Genomic DNA, 21,071 nt, shown 5'->3' on the forward strand with positions numbered 1-21,071 from the left:
AAATATTCAACGAGAAAACGATTTCAAAACACGTTTTGACTCGAATTTTATGATTTTTGACAGTTACGACACTTTGACCGCAATTTTCTGCAAATCGAAGGCCTCTACGAAAAAAATGCATAAGAACTTTTTTATGGAGAATTTCATACTGAACAAAAAAGGTAATGGTTCATTATATCGTAGGATTGATAATTTCGACGATATTTGTAAAAAAGTGTTTTTTGTGACCTTTGACCCCCCATAAAAAAAGCTCCACTTGGATTCATGGAGACTTTTGAGGGATGATTTGTAATGTCGAAAAGAAGCTTTGGCCACTTTTCACAGTGTGGATATTCACTTAGTTTGTGTTTTATCATTTCCAAAGTTGGCACTAAATTGTTGCTTCCGGGAGATCCATATTTTCGCGTCGAAGACAATTAAACCTATAAAGAACAAGTCTTTGACAATGGACGTGTAAGTGTTTATATTTAAATTCCCGGCTTTGCTCATTACTTGCATATGTATCAGGAGTAAAACAAGATAACTCCAAAGCTTTTGAAGAAGCAGCATCGACCTTAAATGGTCGCCAAATTGCCATTTTAATCAAACAATTTAAAAATTGCGTAAAAGTAACGATAACAACAACACCAAAATTAACTAAAATAATAACGCAAAAGAAGTAAAATGAATTATAAAGCTTGAATCAGACATGTAAGAAAAACCACCATGAAAACGCATCTAATCATAAGTGCGCCTGAAGAGCAACTGGAACTTCGATGAAGCCGCGTGCCGCCACTAATTCTGCCATAAAATATCAAATAAATAACTGCAAATACATTTTCTTTTGGGTGCCGCCGTTCGCGTGCCTCTTTAATAACTTAAGAGGTCCCGATAACCACAGAAATTAGGAAAATATTGTGCTATTCGTACTGTTTCGTTGTTTTTATTAGTTAGCCCCGGTAATGTGGCGTTCGGTCGGAAAAGTTTATTTTATTTGTTGCTTTTTCAATTTGAACTACTTGGACTATTCGCTAGAATATGTAGCGACCATCACCTCTTTAAATATTTGATCAGTATATCTATAATGTGTGGTCAGCATATTTTTAATCATTTTAATACAAAATAATTAAAAATAAAAAATTTATAAAAATGCTTCCTATACATTTTTTCGTCAGACCAATAAAAATTGAGATATCTAGCAAAATTTGAGTTTACCTTTTTCTTTCTCACACATTGGTCCCGTAGGATATAAAGGACGGTCATGCGTTGTTTTGTCCTTTTGCAGCCTATGACGTTCGTCTTCTGCTCGTTTTTCCGAATCGTCTTTGGGAGTTTCTTCCTCCTTCTTATCTTCCTCCTTTTTATCTTTTGTATCCTTTTCAGGCGGTGTACTCTGTTCAAAAACTATTGGTAATTCTTGGGGTTTTGATAAAACCTGAGCCGGTTCAGATACTTCTGACCGGCCTTGAAATTCATCACGTTCTTCTTCCTGTTCCTGCGAAACTTGCTTCGCACCAAGTCCCCACTGCTGTCGCTTCTTCTGGAAAAACTCTTTCACGTCATTCTTCACTTTCTGGTCCTGCTCAATCTTCTTCTCGTTCTCTCGATTCTTAAAGAACTTCTTTATGATTCTCTTTGTTTCAGGTTGGTTATAACCACTACTTTGCTCCTGTCCCGCGGATTTTTTCGCCAAATCTTCAGCCATTTCTTGAAGCTCCTCGATTTTTGTTTTTTCTTCGATGGTCGTCGGTTCTTCTTTAGCAGCAGGAGCTGCAGCAAGTATAGTACTTTCTGGTAAGGACGGTTGATTAACTTGCCTGCCTGGAATCAGCTTTTCAATTTGTTCTTTGACTTTTTCTCCTAAAAACAAACGATTTAATAATATCTCTTTAACTTATCAGCACTACTCACCGATTTCAACCTTCTCGTCCAACATATCATCAATCTTATCCACCCTGGGTGGTATATAAGTCTTTCTAGTATACTTTTCATCGTTCAGCTCCCGAATCTCTTTACGTTTCCTTTGCTGTTCTTGTCTTAGTTTTTCCTTTCTGGAAACCTTCTCTCTCTCTTTAGCTATCTCGTTCAGCTCGTCCACTTTCGACTTTTCTTCTAACCCTTCTTGGCAAAGCATTACGTCATCTTTTTTTTCGTCGTGTGAAGCTTCTTCAGCATCAACTTCTCCTGCTGCAGCTTCTTGCTCTTGCACATTTTCTTCTTGTTCTATACAAGATGGTGCTGCTTCAGTTTCTTTGCTTGCCTCAGTCGATTCTGGATTAGTTTTATTTTTATTCCAGGGCCACTTGGGATTGTTCTCTGGCTCCACAGACGGTTGCACGACATGGAACTGCCCAAGTAATATTCTTCTTAGTTTCTCAGCTTGTTCTTTGGTAAACTCCTTGTTTCCCTCCCTCCATTCGCATTCGGAAGGAGGTTTGTCCTCTTTTTCTTCTGCTGTGGAGCTGAATTTCACACTCAACTTGTCCAGTTCTTTTAGGAGTAGCAGACGTTCTTCTTTAAGTTGTTCGATCTTTGCTTGGTTGTGACCCTCTTTGCCCCAGTTTAGTTGCTTGATGGCTTCCGCGTTTTTATTTTCGATATATTTTACTGCTTCAGGGGTGGATAAGTGATTTGTGGTGTAAAGGGTTGGTGGAAGGCGTTGTTCTTCTGCTGGTGTGGGATCTAAATAACATATTTATACAAGTTCTGTTATGATAGTAGTTATGAGTAGATATAATACAAAACAAAATAAAAACACAAAGTCAAAGTCACAGATAAAGGGGTGTATTAAGTTGATTACATTTGTTTTACCCTGATTAGTTTTACCTCCTACTGCAATGCCTGGTATTTTTGATTGATAAATTCGAAGCTAATGCATTCCAGTAATAATTGAGAATGTCTGATTAACATTTTAGCTTTGACTACGAAATGTTGGTAATAGCTCTTGAAACAACGATTAATAAAACACAAAACAGTGTCAGCACTAACCACAACTCTTTATTTTATAAAAAGCTATTACGAGTTAAACTCTGCCTTAAATTGTTAAGCAATGTCAAACGTAAATAAAAAAGGTAAATGCTCAACAAAATCGTCATTTAATAAAGGTAAATGCCTATAAACTATTAGTAATATTGATAATACAACTTAATATGAACTCATATTATAAACTCAATTAAAAGTAAAGCAGCTAGTATCTTCTTTGATAGTTATCCTCGGTTTCCAAGAATCATGGCCACAGATGAAGCATAATAAAATATTTACAAACAAAAATTTTTTCTAATAGTATGTCAAGCCTAGAAGTTACTACGGTTTTAATTCTGCTTAAAACTGTTTAATTTCCCCTCGTAATCCCAAACTTAAGAAGTAAAGGATAATGCTTTAAACTCAATTTAAAATAAAAGCAGCTTATATGTGAGCTACCTTCTTCTTTTAAGCAATGAACTATCGTCCTTGATAGCTCACTGGGATCCCAAGAATCATAGCCAGAGTTAAAGAATCATAGATTATTTAATTGAAAAAAAAAAGGTTTTCTATTAGTAACACTTGTTTAGAAGTTATTATGAATTTAACTCTACTTCAAATTGTTCAGCTTGCTCTCGTAATCTCAAGCTTAAGTAAGCAAGGTGAATGTTCAATGTAATCATTAGTTAATAATGATAACCAACTATAAAATATTGATAATAACTATTAAAGCTTCATCCTATATCTATGCCCTCTGCTACCTATTAACCTATGCCCTCTTTGAAGAACCCATGATTGGCCATATCTACTTTAGTAGTTGACATAGTCATAAGCATAATTGAAATGGAAGACGGAAATGGATAGAATAGAATAAAATGGAAGATGTTAATAACTAAAATTTCCAATAAAACTATTTCTATTGAAATAATCATTACAACATATCGACACTTAGTTCAGCTTTTCAATTCAGTGAAGTCTGAGCTTTCATTCATTATTTCTATTACTGATTTAAGCTGTAAACCCATTGAGCAACACCCTTGTTGTTCTTCAAAAGAGTTTGCTTAAAATCCTTAATATAAAAAATGGCAGTAGTATAAAGTCGAAATTATACCCATTTGTAATGAAGTCATTTTTGTTTATCTTTGTTTAGCATATTCCAAACAGCGGCGACAACAAACTTTTGAAAAAAATTGGTGTCTGTATTGCACTGTTTCTCGCACAATGCCTAAATGTGGGTTCCAGGGTTATGATTGTTAGCCTTTATTAGGGCACGCAAAGAAAACGCAGCTTTATCTCGTTAAACCCAGCTTTAGTATTGAAAGATAAATCAATGTCATAATTGACAACTAATTTAATCTATAACCTCAATTCAAAAAAATAAATACAAAGACAGTAATGCTCTATTCGGCTTGCGATCGCGAGACGGGCTACATTGTATTTTTGGAGGCTGTGTTTCGATCTTGTCCTACTAATTTATTTTCTTTTTGTGCGCGTGTAAAAGGTAAGTTGAGCTTATTCTAAGTGGTTAAAGCTTTCTACATACTAGCTTGCTTTTATTTGCTTTTTGGCTTAAAAATTTCCATTTTGTGCATGCTTATTTCCAATTACATTGCTTAAAGAAGTACTATGAGTGAAGCTGGGGGAGGCGGCCCCCCCCAGCCCATGGCAACAATGCCAAAAGAATGTGACCGTATAGATAATGGCAATGTTGATGTTTGTAGTATTTCAATAGAGGCTTCAAACACTAAAAAAACCAACCTTGAAAAAGAACCAGTTTTTTATTCTAAAAATGATACTGGCCCATTTCTTGTCTATTTAGAATCCACCGAAAAAGTGGGTTTTAATGTAGGCAAATTTAATAATATTAAAATTGCTAGAGACATTTTTAACCTAAATCTGACAGACGTTAAAAAAATAAAAAATAAACAGAAATCTTAAACTGCTGCTTAAACAGAATCTCTGTAGAATTCATTAATTTCCTGTCTGCAAATAATTTTGTTAAAAACAAAACCCTGTTAAATAAGGGCTATAAAATCTATATTCCATTTAACTTTGTGACTGGTAGGGTAAAGGGTTAGTCAGGCAAATTGACATAGAAATAGGCGAAAAAGAAATATTAGAATGTTCTAAAACTGATACCGGCATAGAAATTCTAGAGGTTAAAAGATTAGACCGAAAAATAATTAAAGACAAAGATATAACATATGAACCCACTGGCTCAGTTCTTATTACATTTAAAGGTGTTTGTCTTCCCAAATCCCTAAATATCTACAGACTGGAAAGACCCATTTCTATATACATCTCCCCTGTAACGCAGTGCTTTAGATGTTTACGGTATGGTCATACTCGCACTAACTGTAAAGGCAAAGAAAGGTGCTTCACATGTGGTAAGGAAAAAAAAACTGATTTAGAGGAGCACCCCCCTTGCGAAACTAGATGTTTTTATTGTAAAGGTCCCCATAAATCTACAGACAAAAGCTGCCCCGAATATACTAGGCAAAAAAACATAGAAGAGTTAATGGCATTCGAAAATATTCCCTTTTTTGATGCAAGCGAAATTGTTAAAAACACCTATTTGACACGTAATGAATTTGTATATCATCCTTCTGACTTCCCTAACATTAAAAACCTAAATAGTCCTGAAAAGAACAATCTAAAAGAAAATGTAATCCAACCATCATAAAGACGAACCCAACATGCAAAAACTGACCCTATTAAAAGATCATACCAACAAGTAGTCTCTGAAAATAATACAAAGAAAAGAATAATTCATAAAGGTTATGATGTAAAGGCACATAATGATAACTTAATTTCCCCTAACTCTAGACCCCAAAAAGAAACTAGCTCTCCAATTTTTTCATTAAGAAAAGAAAACAGTCTCAAAACACAAATGCCTTCTACAAGTGCAGTTCATAGGTTTAATTCTCATGAATCTTCTTGGTACCCAGATGAAGTTAAAGCCATCATCGATGCATTTTTAAACATGTCAGAAAACAATAAAAGAACAATAAAAACCTTTTTATTCAATCAAAATTTTGATATGGATATTGATCCCGGCGCTCAGTCAGATTCATTTAACTAAAATCAATTTTCCCTTCACATTAATGTCAGGAGTAAATAATTTAAAGATCATCTTTTGGAATCTAAGAAAAAACACGTTACAACAATAATTAGAATGCGCACAGGTCATTGCCTGACTAACGCCCATCTATATAAGATTAAAATAAAAGGTAGCCCTTATTGCGACTGCGGTATGCTTGATCACCTAAACCACATATTTTTTGAATGTCCTATTAATAATATACCCGATCTAGACTTGTATAAAATCTTTGTATTGAAAAAGAAAATATCACCATTATCCATAACTCAAATTCTGTGTGCTCCCGACGACGAATCAATAGAAATAATCATGCGATTTATAAACATCAATAAGATTAAACTTTGAAGCTCAACTATCTAATACCCCTCTTGTATCCTACAATCCCGCTTGTTTTAGTGCTTGGTGTGGTCCCTCATTCCTTTTGTTGTAATACTAACGTTTTCCTCCCGTATTATAGCCACAAACCATAAAGCCGACAGCCGATACAAGACAAAGCTATAGTCACAAGCTAAACAGAACGAGCAAAGTTTTAATATAAGAAGATATTTCGGAGATTCCTGCATGGTCCAGAGCCAGACAAAGAAGGAGTCTCCCCCAAATCGGGCTGGCAATTGCCTTGCAGCAAAGCCATCAACTAAACAAGACAAGACAAGACAGTAATGCTCTAATACTTAAGTTATAATTATGAAATTTAAAATTATGAGAAAGAAAATAAAGTAAAATTTAGCACTTAATACTTATTCAATTGTACATCTGATAATACCTCGCATATACGTATATACTCAGTTCCCAATTTCAAATCAAATCACTGATGGTGGCTATATAAACAATTTTGCTAAATTGAATTTAAAATCTGTGATCATTTCTACGTATTAATTCAAAAAAAAAATAATCTATAAATTGCGACGAACCGATAAATCAATACCTGAAGAAACCAAGCCAAAAAGAGAAAGGGGCTACCTGAAATTCTGAGTCTCTCCGACTGGTAGCAGGCCCCACCTGATCTGAATGGGGCTCCTTTGTTGGCAGCTATACGTTTGGGTCAAAAGAGGCAGCAGCAGATCGACCAGTTAGGATGCTTCCAGAATGTCTAGCAGGTAGTGGAAGGCAATCGGTATTAGGTGTAGCCGATTGGAAGGAATGCAGGTTCCGGAGGTGATGATCCAAGCGACTTGATGTGGTAACACGTGGAATAGCAAGTGAGGTGGAAGCAGTAACAATAAAAATGCAGCAAAAGCAGAAGCGGAGGATAAGCAGAAGGTACAGGAAGGCCGAAGATGGAATGTGGCCTTTTCTGGGGTTTATTTAACACAACAAAAACAAGGAGCCCTATAAACTCTTAGGCCTACTTAGAAAATCAGCAATTAAGCTATCCTAGCACATACTAGTAAATTCAAAAAAAAATATTAGGCTAAGATAGGGTCTACCTTTTCACATCCGCATTAAGCGAAACTATCTGTCATACTCTAGAACCAGATAAAGAATCAATCTATTAAAAATAGGATTGTCAGTTCCCTCCAAATTTTAAGGAATGCATTTATCTGTCAAGTACCTAGGTGTTGACATGCTGGGTTTAACTACTGGGTACTATCTGGTACCAACATTGGTTTAAGTAATTTGCAACTATGGAGCAATCTATAACTTGAGGCCATGGTTTAGCAACAATAATTTACAAAAAAAAAACTGACAGACCAGATTGACATTAACATTCTTATCACTATTGATCCTTATGATTTGAACAAAATAAACAAATAGTTAATATGTGCTCAGTATTCATTAAAATCTAAAATAGGCCAAATTGACCTGCAAGGTAAAATCAATGCAAAATCAATGGCAGTTCTTAATTCTATTCAATCAACAAAACAATGAAACAATATCCCATATTATTATTTACTTTCCTCATCCAATAATGGTTTTCCTTGCGTTTCAGATAGGGTATGTTAGGAGGGACCATCTTAACGGTGTATCATATCTGTGTAGTATATATATTTATGTATGATTTTTAAATAAATTATTTTATGAAACTATGGTTGAGATTTACTTTATCTTGGTAAAAAAAAAAATTAATAAATCAAATAATATATCTGTTGGAGATTAAACCTCTAACATCTGATTATTATTTATCTTTTATATACTAGGTTATGGGAAATATCCGTCACTGTCAATCAAAAATATTGGTTTGTCAACTTGTTCTTGAAAGTTATTTTATCGCAGCTGATGATTTTAAATATATTGGCTTTTTTTCAACTGGAAAAGGAACAAGTCCGAAACGGAATTGCACTTCAAATTGAGAATGTGATACAGTCAGCCGCAGATGCAACAAAATTGAGCACAACAACGATCGCAAATATAAAGAAGAATGGGATAAAATCAGATCAGGATTACGCAGCCCGTATATCTTCCAAGCAAAAGACAGCAAAAACCAAAATTACAACATATTTGAAACATAGAATTCGGGACACAATTTATTCTATGTACGCCAGAAAAGAATATGTAATATTGGCAACAATAAGAGAAAAGTTCAGGGAAGAAATTGAATATTTTGAGTTTTCCATTGGCTCCTTAAAAAGATAGATCAATAGTATAGGCTTCAAGTGGAAAAAATCAAATAACAGAAAATACTTGATGGACTTGCCAAATATTGTTCATAAAAGAATCAATTTTTTAAGGGAGTATATCAAAAATAGAAATGTAGGTCCGGAAGGTTTTACTCCAGTTTTCATTGACGAGACGTGGATTTTTAGCAAGGGATCATTTCGTAGTAGCTGGCAAGATGACACCAAGCACACGGATTCAAGGAAAAACAGTGAAGGTAAAAATTATCTTTTTAGATTTTTTTTAAAACAAAAACTATTGCCCTTGTAAGGGCCCTCTAACTTCATATGTTTCATAGTTTCATATAATTTCTTTCTAAGATTACTTATTTTATTAATTATTAATTATAATAAATTTATGTTCTGGAAGAATGATTTCTAAAAGAAGAGAATTGAATTATCTTTTACTTTTAAGGTCATCGTTATATCGTGGTCCACGCCGGAATCAAAGATGGCTTCATCAAGGGTGCAAATTTAATATTCAAGAGTGGATTAAAGACGTGAGATTATCATGACAATATGAACAGGAAAAACTTCGAAAACTAGTTTAAAACTCAGCTGGTTCCAAATCTTCCCCCAAAGTCATTTATAATCATGGACAATGCAAGTTACCATTCTGGTTTATTAGAAGAAATCCCGAGAAAATCTTGGACAAAGCAGAGACTGACCGAATGGTTGAAGAAAAAGAATATTGGCTTTCCAGAAAAAGCCATGAAAGATAAAATATGGAGTGTTGCACGCAGAAACTGCCCTAGTGAAAAAAGTACTTCCTTGATGAATATGTTAAACCTTTAGGACAAACAATTTTGCGACTGCCACCATATCATTGCCAGTTTAATGCAATTGAAATGGTATGGTCGGAATGTAAACGAAAATATGATCAATATATTTCCAATTTTAAGGGGTCACCTTCAGAAGTTCTGACTACATGGGAAAGGGTAATAAACAAAATTTCTATAGATCATTGGCAAAAACATGTTTTTCATACAGAAAAGGTAATTGAAAAGGCTTGGGAGGCAATACAAGTGTGTGATGCCTATGACATTCTGCCACTTGTGATTACGACTGACGAAGACGACGATGACGAAGAAATATCTCTGATTTCAGTTCTGACTCTGACAATACTGAGGAGATTGATTAAGCTTTTTTTGTTCTAGCAAATTTTATTTTATGATCGTCGTTTAAGTATTCAATCATATCGTTGCAATTTCATTAACTTGGTAATGCAATATGGCGTGTTTTTTTTTTTGAGTTTGTATGTTTTATTTTTTGGAATTGTATTTTTATTTTAATGTATTAACATATTCCTTCAAGCAGCATTTTTTTTCATGAACAAGTAAATTAAATTGTCAGTATTTAAATTTCCCAGTGAGTTAAAATAATTTTATACCGTTATTCACAATTTTTGTAAGCTCGGTTTTGTTACGTCTATTGCTTGTGCCGAATTCTACTTTTCAAATATGTTGTAGATTTGGTTTTTGCGGTCTTTTGCTTGGAAAATATATGAGCAGCGTAATCCTGATCTGATTTTATCCCATTCTTCCTTATATTTGCGATCGTTGTTGTGCTCAATTTTGTTGCATCTGCGGCTCGCTCTATCACATTCTCAATTTGAAGTGCAATTCCGTTTCGGACTTGTTGTTTATGTCCCATTATTTATGATTAATTATAATAATATTTGTTAATTGTTAAGTTTGTTAAAATAATACAATAAATACTACAAGATTTTTTAAAATTTTTTGGGAATGAAAGTATATACACGAATATAAAAATATAATAAAATGCTGCTAAAATAAATCATTTGTTAATTTCTGAATGTATAAAAATACATAGCAGACTATTAATTTCTGAAGGCGATGGTAAAGTTTATAACCTAATATTGATTGGCGAAAATATCTACGCCATACGTTTTTTCTCACCTGGATGACGTAACTACAAATGGGTATAATTTAGACTTTAGTAAGTCCAATGAAATTTGCTTTTGACAATATATTTCAAAGATTCTAAAATTATTTTTTTGTATTTTACTTATTGATGTTTAACCAACTTCTGTTTTCAATTCGGCTTTATCGTTTCATAGTTTAAAAAAAAACTGGATTTCGATCCTCATTTTCACAATTAGCCAGTTCTAACTTTGAGGTCAAATTTTTCATCCGAATTATCTAAAATTCGAATAATCAATTCTCACTTAAAATTAAAACTAAAAATAATCGAGGGATCATCAGATCTAAAAGTAAGGTAAAAAATCACAAAATGTTAGCCTAATCAAGGAGTTTGTCATCTTTAGACCACTAGGCTTTTAAATTAAATAATAATTAATATAGAACATCACCTATGTGATAAATTTTGGTTTTTAAAAAATAAAATGTGGCTGAAACTAAAAAAACGTCATTGACATAAAATAGGCTTTTGTAATTTCCATCCTGCACTTTTGTAGAGATTTTTCTGCCTGACTGTACTAAGTAAATAGAGAAATAAGGAAAATTGAATTACATTATCTGTTGTCGAGGGTTTTGTGCAAATTTCAAAATAAATCTTGTTTTGTTTTCTGTCTGTAATGATCTAAAAATGGCAGTTTGTTATTATTTTCTCTCTAATGTGAAAATAATATACAGGTGTATAGAATTAACAAAACTCAGAAAATCTTTCAACTTATCTTGTCCTCCATTTCAAATGATAACTATAAGATATGTCATCATTATATGTCATCAACGTATCGTTTATAAAGACAAGTACTGCGCAAAAGAACTTTTGATTATTCTACTCTCTAGATTGTGCGTAAGGACCTCACTCAAGAAGGGCGACAAACAGGAGCTCATCTAAAGAAACTGCCATTAAACACGAAAAAGTTTTGCTCTAAGACAACTGTTAAGTGGAAGACTACATTTTGTGTTACAATTTGTGGCAAGTCTTATTTTTTAACATTATAATGCTTAAATAAAGGATTTTAGTATCTAAAGAGATTAAAAAATTAGCAAATTTAATAGTTTTCAGTTTTTGACTGAGTAGGAGGAGCTAATAAAATCAGTGTTCTGCTTTAAAACATAGTTTCCATCGTAGCCATAAAGAAAGTCTATGTGTGTACTTATGGAAGACCATAGAGTTTTGAAATTCATGGGATGTGGTTTGGACTTCGTGGTATTAAAGAATGCAGATGTATAGAATAGTCGGTCTTTTGTAAAAAGATTGAAGATCCCTAGAACTAGTTGGATTTAGAAGAAAATAAAATCTCATTATAGAAATCTGAACAAGGCTAACTCTAAACTTATATTTTATTTTGACTTTTTATTTTTCTTTTTTAGATTTTTTTAAATTTTGACAGTAAATTAAGATCAAATAAATAAGATAGAATAAGATCAGATACACTAGAAGTTCGGGGTAACCACTTTCATTAGACTATGTTGTAAAATATCAAACTTTAAGGTACGTCAACGGTTATCTTTGAGAGATAATGATAGAAAAGAATACAACTTGATGATGAAGTGCAATTTTAATTTCCATAACATTTCTCATCCTTACAATCATAACTTTTTCTCCCTAATAAGAGGAAAATATATTTAAATCTAATTTAAAATCTAATGCGTTAAAATCCGTGTATTGTGCGGGCCACTGTTATTAATACAAAAGTCTGTAGGTCTGTTTATTTGACCATCTCTCTGCACTTTTTCGTTTCTTTGATGGAATCTGCTTTGCTTCTGCCCTTGTACTTTTTATATACTTCATTCTTCTTCTCTTTTAGGTGTTTTTATATGCGTTTTTTTCATGCTTAATCTCCCTCTTTGCAGTTATGTCGTTTAATTATCTTCTGATATATTTAAGTTTTATATCGTTTTGGCAATTTTGTAAGATAAGTTGTTCTAGTGTGTGATTTTTTTCTGTACTACTCTAAAGATTCTTGAATTAATTATTTCCTGTTTGTCTTTTTCCTTTGCTCCTATTAAGGTCAGATTTGTTTCTTTCTGATTTTCTATGGTTAGTTGCTTATTGTCTTCTGATGTTTCTTTTGATGCGCCCAGATATGGTTTTTATGCAAGGTGCGCCTGTCCATTTTGCTTTATGGGCGAGAGGGTATCTTAATGCGATCTTAAGTCGAAGACTTTGGCACGCACGAAGTCCATACGTTAAATTATTAGATTTTTGCATATGGGGATACATGAAATCAATTGTTTACATTGTTATAAAAAATAATCAACACGAGAGGGAAATTAATGGTAGAAACAATAAGATACTGAAAAAAACAACTGAAGCTGAGTATTTCAAAATGAGCAATTTTTTTTAGGATTGAAAGATATATGTGATTGTGACAACCAGTCAACTGATGACTTAAACCATGTTTTCTTTGAGTATAAACATAATTTTGACGCAGTGATGTTTCTGCATAATGTTAATTCTGCTAATTCTTCCTAAGTGTCATACTTCAGTGTTAGATAGTTTTAGTCACTTGGTGATCTCTTTTATTGTTTATTGATTTTATTGTTTACTTCCTATCCGAGCCCCTCTGTTTTGTCTTTAAAAAAAAGTCCTGCATTGGCTCAACGACGAGAAGCTTTTGACCCTGTGTAAGATACCTCGTATTCATCATTCTTCTGCAATGTTTCTCTTTTATACTATTTTTTGGAAGTTAGATAGGGCACAGAATACATTGTCATACTCCTCAATAGTATAATTGGTTAAGTCCTATAATAGCAACCAAATATGAATGTGTTCCTATATTGGAACAAGTGGGTAAAATCTCTTAACCACAGATAATATACAGTGCATCCGTAAAGTGGCTGAAAAATTGCTGGGCTCACATCACAAATATATAAAAATCTTGATAAAAGCAGCCCGACATTGTGTATCTTTGTTGATCTGGCCAAGGCGTTCGATACAGTTTCGCACTGCTTGCTCTTAGAAAAAATCAAAAGATATGGCCTTAGAGGAAAAATATTTGATATCATAAAGAGCTACTTATGTGATAAGAATACAATATACAAAAATCGGTGGAGTAATGAGTGAGGCTGGGTCGATAACCTGTGGCGTTCCTCAGGGGACTGTTTTGGGACCACTACTGTTTGTTTTGTATATAAATGGCTTACTTAAACTGAACATTAATGGTAAAACTATATCATTTGCTGATGATACTGCTATATTGTTTTGGGAGAAACATGGGAGGAATTAAAAATTCAAGCAGAAAGGAATTTTTCGCTAGTTAAAAAATGGTTTGATTTTAACTTATTAACTGTAAATCTTGAAAAAACCAAATGCATATTATTCTCTCCCAATGATAAAACAATAAACTGTCAAGGCATAATAGTGGATAATCAAGCAATACCTGCGACAAAGACTATAAAATATTTGGGAATTATTATAGATAACAACCTCCGATGGGACCATCACATCAAATATGTTGTTCAAAAGATTAGATGTGTCATGCCAAAATTAAACTATTTGAAAGACTTCCTGTCAACGAATCAATTAAAAACTCTATATTTTTCATTAGTGCAGTCACATTTGATCTATGGAATTATTGGTTGGTGAGGAGTGCTAAACTCACATGTTACAGGTTTAGAAATAACTCAAAAATGGGCACTTAAAATTGTATTTAACAAAAGTAGGTTTTTTCCATCGGATACATTATATGGCATAAGTGGTGTCATGGATATTAGACAGCTTTTCTGTTATAGAATGCTTTTAAGATCGTTTAAGAAACCTCAAGAAAGTTTAGTTTCCAACGAAACAAACTATAATTTAAGGTCTTCAAATAAAGTTATTATTCCAAAATGCAAAAAAATGTGCGGACAGAGAAGCTGGCTATACCTAACTCCAAGACTATATAATAAAATCCCTGATGATATTAAATGTTGTGAAAATTTTATTAGTTTTAAAAGAAAAGTGTCAGACTGGTTACTGAGGGTACTATCGCGAGAGGATTTAAACAGTTTTGTGAACCAAAAAGAAAACAAATATTAAATTATATACCCAAAGACTTATATTGAAGTGAAAAAGTGTAAGAAAGTGTCACACAAAAAGCAAAATGATTTTTGCTTTTTCGACAATACTTATGAACGTTTATTACGGTAAATTTATGGTAAAATATGTACTAATATCGAGATTAATATTGAATTAAAATTGTATTTTACATTTGTTTAATAAACGTCCTATATATACAGGGTGTTTCAGAGTTGTGGTGCCAAAACCTTAGGGGAGATTCCGCTTAGCAAAATAAGAAAAAAAGTTTATATGAACATGGGTCCGGAAATGTTTCGTTTCCGAGATACAGGGTGTCAACTTTTTTCCAAAAATTAAGTTTTTTATTAATAACTTAGAAATGCGTTAGTCGATTTCATTGAATTTTTTACAGTTTATTTAAACTATTATCAGACATCTACTGAAGCAATTAAATTCGATCCGAAATTTCCAGGGGCGTACCAATAGAGCAAGTATTTTGTCTTTTTGTAGAAAAAAATATCACCCTGCAACTTTTTTGCGGTCTTTATTTACTTATTTTAAAAAACCCACTAAAATACAACTTTTTGGTCTCTTGACTTTTTTTAGTGTCTCGCTTCGTTTTTGAGAAAAAATTACAATACGGCACCACGGCACGTCTCTGAACTCCATAAGGAAAAATAAAAATGCTTAGGAATTATCCAAAAATGTATCGCAATGTGTTTGAAAACTAAAAAAAAACATTACCACGTAGATAACATCGAAATAACATCGAAATCGTAAATAATCGTAACTAACATCGAAAATACCGAAATTACATTCCTATCCATTCTAAAGATTATTTTTATATCAAAGTAAGTGTTTTTGTTTACAACGCTCTGCATTTGTTAAAGTTTAAATTTAACAGTGTTAGTTCTAAAATACCTATCTTGGTAGTTGGTGGTGAAAAAAAATGGAATACACTTTTGCTGACCTAACAGATATGCTTCTTGTGTATGGTGAGGCCCGTTGCAATTCTCGAGAAGCCGAACGAATTTATCGTCGAAAATTTCCCAATAGGCGACATCCCAGCAGAAAAATATTTCCAAATATCGAAAGGCGAATACGAGAAACTGGTACATTGAGTGTAACACGGCCTGATGTTGCTCCCAGAAGAACTGCCCGAACTGTGGCTGCCGAGGAGGAAATTTTGGAAAGAGTGGAAAATGCACCATTCGTTAGCACTCGTGAAATAGCTAATGCTATGGGAATTGGACACAGTTCAGTCTGGAGAATATTGCATGAGCAGCTGCTGCATCCCTACCATTTGCAAAAAGTCCATGCATTGATTCCAGCCGACTATCCACTCCGTGTTTTTTTCTGCCAGTGGTATTTTCGTAGCCTTATAAACAATCCACAGTTTAATAGGAACATTTTATTTTCCGATGAAGCGTTGTTTACCAGAAGTGGATATTTTAATAGCCATAATTATCATGTTTGGCATGAAGAAAATCCTCATGCAACGCACGTTACAGGCCACCAGCAGCGTTTTCATCTAAATATCTGGGCAGGAATTGTAGCTGATCAATTGATTGGCCCATTTGTATTACCACCGCGCTTAAATGGAGATGTTTACTTAGATTTTTTACGCAATACTCTTCCAGGACTCCTAGAAGAAGTTCCATTAAATAGCAGACAGCAAATGATATTTCAGCATGACGGTGCACCGGCTCATTTTTACCGAGAAGTAAGAAACTATTTGGATGAAGCTTACCCTGGACGATGGATAGGTAGAGGAGGACCCATTGCATGGCCTCCTCGCTCACCAGATCTTACATCATTAGATTTTTTCCTTTGGGGTTACCTAAAAAACCTTGTTTATGCTACCCCCGTGGAAACAGTGGAACAATTACAGCAAAGAATTTTCGATTCTTGTCGGACAATTCAGAACACTGCAGGTATTTTCGAACGAGTACGACAAAGTATGGTGAGACGGTGCAATGCTTGCATCGAAGCAGGAGGTTGTCAGTTTGAACATTTATTGAAATTTTGTTATCAGTGATTACTTTAACAAAAATGTATTCTCGTACCTACTAAGAAAATTGAGAAATAATGTATTATTTTAGAGAAAATTTTATTTGATGTTTTTTTTTAGTTTTCAAAAATAAACACACTGCGATACATTTTTGGATAATTCCTAAGCATTTTTATTTTTCCTTATGGAGTTCAGAGACGTGCCGTGGTGCCGTATTGTAATTTGTTCTCAAAAACGAAGCGAGACACTAAAAAAAGTCAAGAGACCAAAAAGTTGTATTTTAGTGGGTTTTTTAAAATAAGTAAATAAAAACCGCAAAAAAGTTGCAGGGTGATATTTTTTTCTACAAAAAGACAAAATACTTGCTCTATTGGTACGCCCCTGGAAATTTCGGATCGAATTTAATTGCTTCAGTAGATGTCTGATAATGGTTTAAATAAACTGTAAAAAATTCAATGAAATCGACTAACGCATTTCTAAGTTATTAATAAAAAACTTAATTTTTGGAAAAAAGTTGACACCCTGTATCTCGGAAACGAAACATTTCCGGACCCATGTTCATATAAACTTTTTTTCTTATTTTGCTGAGCGGAATCTCCCCTAAGGTTTTGGCACCACAACTCTGAAACACCCTGTATAATTATATCAAATGTAAATAAACAATTGTGTTATTAGATAAGGTCTTAACGATGAAACAGCTTTTTATTCAATCGTATTATTTTGGAAGACGATGGTTTTTGACAACAATTTCTTACTGGTAAGTCGTGTGGGGTGGGTGGGGGGACAGGGGAATGGTTAATGAAAAACATTTTTTTTTGCAGAAAATAATTGCCCTATTTATATCTTTATAGAAACATTTAAAAACATTATGGTATACAGTGGTCAAAAACAATCTTAAACCCACACTCATGCATTAATTATTTAATGACTATTTCAGTTACTCAAATACACCTTTAAAATACAGAGATGAAAATCATTAATAAAATTTAAGAATTATAATTAAAAATGAAATAGGAACATTTAAATGTGCTTACAACAGTTTTCAGTATTTGTTGTTCTTTTGTAAACAGATTGTCCTCAAAATTTAGCCCCGTAGTCTGCAAAGGTGATTTATTATTAATTATTAAAGGTTCTATGGTTTATTTATCGAGATTATCAAGGTTTCACAACTTTTGCTCTTCTGTATTAAGATGGTTTACATCATGGCTCTATTTTTTTTGGTAGCGTTGTGCACTGTCGTTTTCAAGGGTTTTCTCCTGATCGAAATGGATAAGGCAATCAACCGTATAAGGTATTAAACTGTAGAATACTCGTATATCATATACTATTCTGTTTAGGAAAATTTCGACCTTAGAAAATTGACGTCGGATTTTCATATCTAGTTTTTAAACTCGATTACTACAACTCAAATATTTGATAAAATTCTTCTGAAAATTAATTTTTTGTCTATATTATCCAATCTTATAACGCTGTCTTTATACTAAATATTTTTATATCTATAAAATTATATCAAATTTAAATAAACAGTGTTATTAAATTAAATATTGAATATATATTTTCTGCGAGGGCAGTGTTTTTTATTGACACGACCCTTGGCCCCCCACCCACCCCAAACATTTGCCGAGTGATGGGTTCTTTTGAAAAATCACCGTTTTTCGTATATAACATCCAATCTATTAGCACTCTTTTTTGTATTATATATATAAATATACATTTATATAATTATATCAAATGTAAATAAACAATTGTGTTATTAGATAAGGTCGTAACGATGAAACAGCTTCTTATTCAATCGTATTATTTTGGAAAACAATAATTTTTGACAACAATTTCTTACTGGTAAATTGTGCGGGGTGGGTGGGGGGTGCAAGGGAATGGTTAATGAAAAACATTTTTTTTTGCAGAAAATAATTGTCCTATTTATATCTTTATAGAAAAATTTGAAAACATTATGATATACAGTGGTCAAAAATATATTTAAAAAAACCTTTAAAACAGAAAGATGAAAATCAACCATAAAATCTAAGTATAATTTAAATTAAAAATTAAATAGGAACGTACATGATGTACACTTGTGTATCAAGCTCTTTTAAGTACTGTTAAAATTATAGTTTCTATGTGTGGCAATATGACAGGAATCAGCGAATTAATAATGTATAGACTTCTTAGTGAAAAAAAGAGATGGAAACAGTCTAAAGTTGCCTGAGAGACCGTGGTAGAAAACTGTTAAGATTTAACGAAACAGGAAAAAAATCAGAATAGATAAAGAATTAAGTTAATTAGATTTTAATAGATAAAGAATAAATAATATGTTAAAGAAGAAAAAATGTAAGGCAAATTAAAGAGTATCGAAAGGAAGGGACAAACATTTTTTATTTAGATTTAGTGAGAACACACCGTGATGATATAGTATGCCATAAAAGCAGAGCTTCTAACAATAATGAGAGTTACTAAGGCAAAATTTAAATGCCATGTTATTTATGGTGATAAAATAACCAAAGAACATAATTTAATTGTTCTTCTTTCACCACGTCATCATTGCGAGTTAAATCTCATATAATTAATTTGGGCTTAAGTAAAAGAATTTGTTGCTAGGCAGAACCTGTAAAAATATTAGAGGAGAAAAAATCTTTCAAAAGATCTTGGCGAATTTTTGAGGGTGACGGAGGGCAGCGTTATCAGGGAAAACCGAAGCAATACCTTTAACCACGTTATTAAATACGATTCAAGAGATGTGAGACCTTGATGGATAGATAATTTTCTTGAAGAACCGACGATGTCTGATTCGAATGAAAGTCATACTATTGACGTACTATAGTATTGTGTTTAAATGTGATAAAATAATTAAAAAGTCAGTAGTGGATAAATTCAATAAAAATGAAATGGACCGCTTCTAAAAGAAATGCATGAACCCGTCAATTTTAATACTGGGCTTAGGGTTTTTCTACGTAGAAATTAAATATACAGGGTGACTAAACAAAGATATGACGTCATCAATCTGTTTTTATAAATGGAAACCACCATTTTTTAATGCAGAATCAGAAATAACGTATTTTTTTACAAAGGATATTGTACAAATGGATACTGGTTACATAAGCAATTTTGAACGAAAAATGATGATAAAATGTAAAATTAAAGAAATACCTATCTAAATTAAATGTTGGTATTTTAGTTGTTGTTGCCAGTGTCAAAAAGTGAATGTATTTTGGTGCAACTATATGAAGTATTTTTACATTTGCAAGTGGTGTTTATTCTTTTTGAGAGGCGAAAGCAGTGACACCCTGCGTTATATTGATAACTACAATTCATTACCTGCTGTTATTGTATGAAATATGAGAAAATTAACCGAACGTAAAAGAATCGAAATTTTGTGCATGATTGGTTTCGGAGATTTGTCGCGTACTCGAAAGGAGGTAGTTCAGTTGTTTATGCAACTCATCCTGATCGGTCGCCTATTAACCAAAGCATGGTAAGCAGAGTTGAAGCAAAGTTTCGTGAATTCGGGCTTGATTCGGCATTGAATGATGTTCGGGATACTCAAAAAGTTGGAGTTCAATAACTGAAGAAGATGAGCTTAACGTTCTGTTAACGGTCCAAGATAATCCCAAAGCCACAATCACAGGCCCGGAACGGCCTCTAATATTAATTTATCGCGATCTACTGTGCATAAAGTATTGAAAAAAACAAAGTTCCACCCTTATAAAATATTCTTACTTCCAGAGCTATCGGAAGATGATTTTGGTCGGCAAAATGAATTTTGTGAGCAAATGCAGCAATTATGTAATGATAACAATAATTTTGCAAAACGGATATTTTCTGACGAAGCAACGCTTACTCTAAACGACCATGTAAACAGAATTGTCGATACTGGGCGATTATCAGGAGGTTAGGGATAGATTACAGATTTCACATCAAAGGGGCTAGAGATTTTATGATGAAAGCAAAACGAAACCGTAAAGCTAGGTATGATATGCACTCTCAAAATCTCAATGTAAACCCGGGAGACTTGGTTATATTAAAAAATTAAAATAGAACCAAACTTGATCCTTGGTTTCAAGGTCTTTTCGAGGTAATTAAAGGGGAAGACGTAAACTGTGTCCTTAAAAATAATAAAGGAAAAGAATTCACTGTACATAAAAATCGGATTGAAAAATTTAATATTGCGCAATAAACAAATAAGTAAACCTACATTTTTATGCATACGTATGTACTTCCAAGTTATAAGTTTTAGCATATAGGTTTTAAATTGTATATACATTCTATTTTATTATGGGTTATATTTTATTGTGGATTATTTTTAGTTATATTTTCATTAAGGTTATTTATAAATTTATACAGGATTATTAGTTTTTTGGTAGCTATAGACGCTTTAGTCATATTACATCTCCCTAAAACCTGGCCAGGCCTGTTTCTTTTGAATAGAATTCATCCAGATAAATTCTATTCTTTCGAAAAGGGGTGCAAAGATGTGGTGCAATATGAAAAATGCTTACCT

At 33.0% G+C, this 21,071-nt stretch overlaps 1 protein-coding gene and 1 long non-coding RNA gene across 13 annotated transcripts in view; one reads left to right on the plus strand and one right to left on the minus strand.

Annotated features, from left to right (window-relative positions):
• LOC126733597 (uncharacterized) overlaps positions 1-21,071 on the minus strand; it is a 166,962-nt gene that overhangs the window by 117,690 nt on the left and 28,201 nt on the right. For 11 of the 12 annotated variants that reach the window (XR_007659783.1, XM_050436955.1, XM_050436954.1 and 8 more), the window contains exons 7-8: positions 1,891-2,661; positions 1,195-1,839 (exon numbers count right to left, since the gene is read on the minus strand). Coding sequence is in view for 11 of the 12 variants with exons in the window: in XM_050436955.1 (XP_050292912.1) it covers positions 1,195-1,839; positions 1,891-2,661 (1,416 nt within the window). In the remaining variant the exon portion in view is untranslated. The remainder of the gene's footprint in view (positions 1-1,194; positions 1,840-1,890; positions 2,662-21,071) is intronic. The other variant, XM_050436953.1, reaches the window with a different exon arrangement.
• Positions 4,357-6,774, plus strand: LOC126733606 (uncharacterized). The gene is made up of 2 exons (XR_007659787.1): positions 4,357-4,441; positions 6,498-6,774. It is a non-coding gene; the product is annotated as an uncharacterized LOC126733606 (long non-coding RNA).

The sequence above is a fragment of the Anthonomus grandis genome, chromosome 2, assembly GCF_022605725.1.
Source record: "Anthonomus grandis grandis chromosome 2, icAntGran1.3, whole genome shotgun sequence".
Classification (NCBI taxonomy): domain Eukaryota; kingdom Metazoa; phylum Arthropoda; class Insecta; order Coleoptera; family Curculionidae; genus Anthonomus; species Anthonomus grandis.